General features: G+C 53.9%; 1 protein-coding gene across 1 annotated transcript; it reads left to right on the forward strand.

Annotated features, from left to right (window-relative positions):
* Window positions 1-633: 633 nt before the first annotated feature.
* Window positions 634-3078, forward strand: DQ04_01561000 (protein phosphatase 2A regulatory subunit; the record flags this gene model as incomplete). The annotated part of the gene is made up of 1 exon (XM_009310850.1): window positions 634-3078. One exon carries the CDS (start codon window positions 634-636, stop codon window positions 3076-3078), a length of 2445 nt encoding a protein of 814 aa, XP_009309125.1.
* Between the last annotated feature and the right edge of the window lie 260 nt (window positions 3079-3338).

Consider the following 3338-nt stretch of genomic DNA (forward strand, 5'->3'; position numbering starts at 1 on the left):
CTCTCTCTCGTAACCACGGCGAATTGCCCATTGTGATGCCTCCCAAGAACGCTTGTTGTTGAATGCCACAACGCCACATCTGCATCTTCCCATCCCTCTGTGTCTTTTTTTTTTCGCCGTTTCTGTGTCTGTGTGTATCTGTGGCTTTACCTCATTGTTGTTTGCTGCTGTGTCGCACCGTAGCTTTCGCTGCACAAGCTTTTAGTACAATAGCGGCAAGACTCCCTTCCCTGTAGGGTGTGCAAGTGAGGGGCGCGAAGGAACATCTAGAAAAGGGCGAAACACTTCAAAACGGCTGTGCGCTACGCTCCAAACAAAAAAAAGGGTGGGTCAGGGCTTTTTGGCTGCTGTTGTGTAATTCCGACTTCACAAGTCATTACATATATATATACACACACATATATATATATATATAAATTGCTTTTTGTTGGTTAGTGGTCGAAGTTAGAATAAGACGACGAAAACGGGGAGTTGTTGGGGGGAGGAGAAACACACAGAAAGAAAAAAACGCTAGAGAAAGAAGGGAGAAATTGAATTCACGGCAGCTGTCCTTGTGCACCATTGCAAATTGCCTGCTACTTCGTCGATTGCGTGATGCAGTCTCACAGTCGAAGTCCCTTGCAGAAGGCCGAGATGGACTCGGTGGGGAAGGAAGATGCCGAGCGGTCGCCGTCAGTGCACGCCGGCTCCGGCTCCTCCTCGAACTCCAGCGACAGCGAGTCGATGAACGGCGCGGCGAGCATCAAGCTGTCGGCGCTCTCGCGGGAGCCGCTGTCGATGGGCTCCTCGCCAACGCTCGTTGTCCCGGAAGAATCCCTCACTGGCATGCCAAACGTCACGTTTATGCCTATCATTGACACCGGTTCTGTGAGGCTGCGGGCCGGCGACAGTGCGGAACTCAGTTCTGATGCAGCAGACCGTAGCACCACGACGAACAGCAGCCACTCTCCAGCTGCTGTGAACCCACTGCGTTCGATGAACCCTGCCTTCTCCCTTAGTCCCCGCACAGCGAGCAGTAGTGGTTTCATGCATCTGTCCTCCATCATGCCGAGTGTGACAATCCACACGGATAAGGAAAAGCCACCAGCCTCGTACAGCTTCGCCGTGGGAACCGTAGAGGGGCGCCGCAACTTTATCACGGATTGTCTGCGTCTGGCAGAATACATGAGCCCACAGATGATCGTGGAAGAACTCCTTCCCTCCATGCTGATGGTTGTGATTTATGATGACTCTGTCTGCGCCATCGCCCGTGTGTTGCCAGGGGTGGTGAAGCAGGTGCATGGACTGAATGAGGATATCTTTATGTACTTTATGGGGCTTATCATGCACATGTGCTGCGCGGCCGATCATGAGGTGGTGCGGCAGATCTCCACCTCCTTGGAAGAGATCATGCTATACGTGAGTGATAGCATTGCTGAGTCTCTATTGCTCCCTCTCATGATGTCGATGCGGGTTTCGTTTTGGAGCTCACCGAGGGCTGTGTCAGCCGCGCTGATGGGCACTTTTGCTGCCCGTCCATGTCTTGTGAAGGCGAGCGGTATGACGGTGATGGAGTGGTTTAACTGCTTTATTGAGCTGGCAAGGGACAAGTGCCACTTTGTCCGGGAGATCGCAGCAAGTTCCTTGCATCAGTGGGTACCTGCAGCCGAGGTGCATAGGGTGAATCTCGCCGAGATGCCGCTTCCACTGGTGCATGAGTGCATGATGGATGAGCAAAGCGACGCGGTACGCTACATGCACGTCGCTGAGCTCGTTCGCCTAGCAGGTGGAATTGGGAAAGAGGCGACAACAAAGTACCTGCAGCTACCCTTCATCGCTTCGAGCAAGGATTTGAGTTGGCGTGTCCGATATACCACCGCAAAGAACCTTGGTGCCTTTGCCCGTCTTTGCGTGTGGCCGGACGATTTGTTAGACGTATTCATCGCGCTCTGCAACGATGAAAACAAAGACATACGCGCCGTTGTGGTTGAGCAACTCAGCACGCTCGTCTCAAAAGTGGTGTCTCAGGAGGTGTTAAGAAAAATGTGTGCCGTCGCCACCTCTCTCGCAAAGGATGAGGAACCCGCTGTCCGGGAAAGTGTTGCAAACTTCCTTCACGTGCTTCTTTCGCCTGACGTCGTCGAGGTATACACACACGAGCAACGACAGGCCCTCTTTGCGCTGTTGGCCGACAACGACTACGTCGTGGGGCGAAGCGCCGCACGTAGTCTGGAGCAAGTTGTGCTTGGCCTTGCCGAGTACATGTGCCCAGGAAAGGGAAACAGAAGCTGTGGCACTACTACAGGTGGGAAAGCTGGTAGTAAGGCACGGCGTAGTGGGAGACATGGGTCGGGCCGTTCGCAGTCGGATTACGGAAACAACAACACGTCGCCTCAAGTAACGACGTCAACCACACCCAGCACAACAGCAGCGATATCGAGTGTGGAGGATGACGAATGCAAGAAACGTGCTGCTGAGATAATCTCCGGGCTTATTGACCACCTGCACATTGTCAGTGACTCAAAGAACTGGCGCATCCGTGAGGCAGTGGTGGGGGCCCTTCGCTACTTTTGTGCCGCTCTCACGGAAGAGGAGTTCATCCCACTAACGTACATTATCCGCTCTCTATTGCGGGACCCTGTCAGCGTTGTGCGAGCTCGCGCTGTTGAGACGCTGTCTGAGGTTGCGACGTCGTACGGCCCGGAGTGGGCCGCCGTCATGGCGTTTGATCTTCTTCGCAGGGAGTTTGTCATGGGTGGTGAGACTCCGTATACGTGGCGTGTGGTGGCGATTCAGTCTCTCTCTGGCATTCTCCCTGTTGTAGATGGTCTGTCTCCAATGGACCTGCGCCGCTACGAGTTGATGCAGCAATGGATGCGGGTCATGATGTCGCTTTCCGAAGACCCCGTGTCAAATGTGCGTCTGGCGCTGGCGAATTCTATCGTTGCGCGGTGGGAATGGTACAAGGGTTGCTGCAACCATCGAGATACCATTCGTTGCTGCGTCGAGCGGCTGCAGCGCGACAGCGACGTGGACGTCTTGAATGTGGCGGGGAAACTCGACACATCGACAATGGGCAGGGAAGGTGAGCCGTTCTAAGGTGTGGTGGAGGTGGAGCCTAGCGGTAAGAGGGAAGGGGCGAGACATACCATGAGCTCTGTCTGTTTGTCGGTTTGTGTGTGTGTGGGGGGGGGTGCTTTTCTTGGTAGACTGTTCAATGATGCTGCAGGTGAACCTTCATTGTGTACGAGAGGCGCCTGTTCTACGGCGTCACTCAGGGGTTCATACTGTGTGTATGTGAATGTGTGTGTAAGCATATTACTGGCTTTCAAAACTGTCCATTTGATCCTCTTCATTTC

This window comes from Trypanosoma grayi (genome assembly GCF_000691245.1).
Source record: "Trypanosoma grayi strain ANR4 Tgr_156_V1, whole genome shotgun sequence".
Taxonomy (NCBI): Eukaryota; Euglenozoa; class Kinetoplastea; order Trypanosomatida; family Trypanosomatidae; genus Trypanosoma; species Trypanosoma grayi.